Source organism: Macrobrachium rosenbergii, chromosome 59 (assembly GCF_040412425.1).
Source record: "Macrobrachium rosenbergii isolate ZJJX-2024 chromosome 59, ASM4041242v1, whole genome shotgun sequence".
NCBI classification, from domain to species: domain Eukaryota; kingdom Metazoa; phylum Arthropoda; class Malacostraca; order Decapoda; family Palaemonidae; genus Macrobrachium; species Macrobrachium rosenbergii.
In genome coordinates, this window is record NC_089799.1 from 29480582 (window position 1) to 29481447 (window position 866).

General features: G+C 42.1%; 1 protein-coding gene across 1 annotated transcript; it reads right to left on the reverse strand.

The window, feature by feature from the left end:
* Nucleotides 1–278: 278 nt before the first annotated feature.
* On the reverse strand, nucleotides 279–866 carry LOC136837674 (uncharacterized). Its single transcript, XM_067102547.1, has one exon. It carries the CDS (start codon nucleotides 864–866, stop codon nucleotides 279–281), a length of 588 nt encoding a protein of 195 aa, XP_066958648.1.

Below are 866 nucleotides of genomic sequence, written 5' to 3' on the forward strand. Positions count from 1 at the left end.
TCACCTCAAAACCCTCCGTCTCCCAACACTGCTCCTCACTCTGGTAAATACATTCCGGTACATCTGTATCAATCGCACGCACTTCTCTGGCACCATCCTCTCCCTCAGGCTCCTCCATACCTCTTGTCTGGGGACTCGGTCAAGCCTTTTCAAGGTCAATGAATACCATATGTAGGTCCCTTTGTTTTTCCCCGAATTTCTCCATTAGTTGTCTCAGACAAAATATACCATCTGTTGTTCCTCTTCCTTCATAAATCCCATCTGCTCTTTACCCATTTCTACTTCTTCCCTAGTCTGGCATCTATCATCCTTTCCAGTATCTTCAAAGTGTGGGACATTAGTTTAATACCCCTATAATTACCACACTCTTGGACATCTCCTCTCCCTTTGAAAATTGGGATCAGTATACTCCCATGCCACTCATTTGGTGTCTTTTCCTGCTCAAGGATCTTTATCATAAGATCGTAAAGTATATCCACTCCTTCATCCCCTAATGCCTTCCATGCCTCCACAGGTATCATGTCTGGTCTGGTTGCCTTCCCATTCTTCATCTTCTTCAGTGCATCCAGCACCTCTTGCTTAGAAAACCTCATCACCATGCCAATGTTCACCTGCCCATCCCCTCTTATTAGTCTATTATTTTCTTCATTTAACAGCTGTTCGAAATATTCTTTCCATCTCTTCACGATGTCTTCTTCCTTTCTAAGTACTACCCCATCTTGATCTTTTATTTGTTTGATATGTTTAATATCTTTGGTGCTCTTATTTCTAGCCTTTGATAGCTTGATCATCTTATTTAATCCTTCCTTCGTCCCCAGCTCATTATACACATCATCATACGACTTTGCTTTAGCTTGGGCTACCAT

What these genes read in the sequence shown, in the direction of transcription:
- LOC136837674 (XM_067102547.1), bottom strand. Translation starts at nt 866, where the DNA reads ATGGTAGCCCAAGCTAAAGCAAAGTCGTATGATGATGTGTATAATGAG.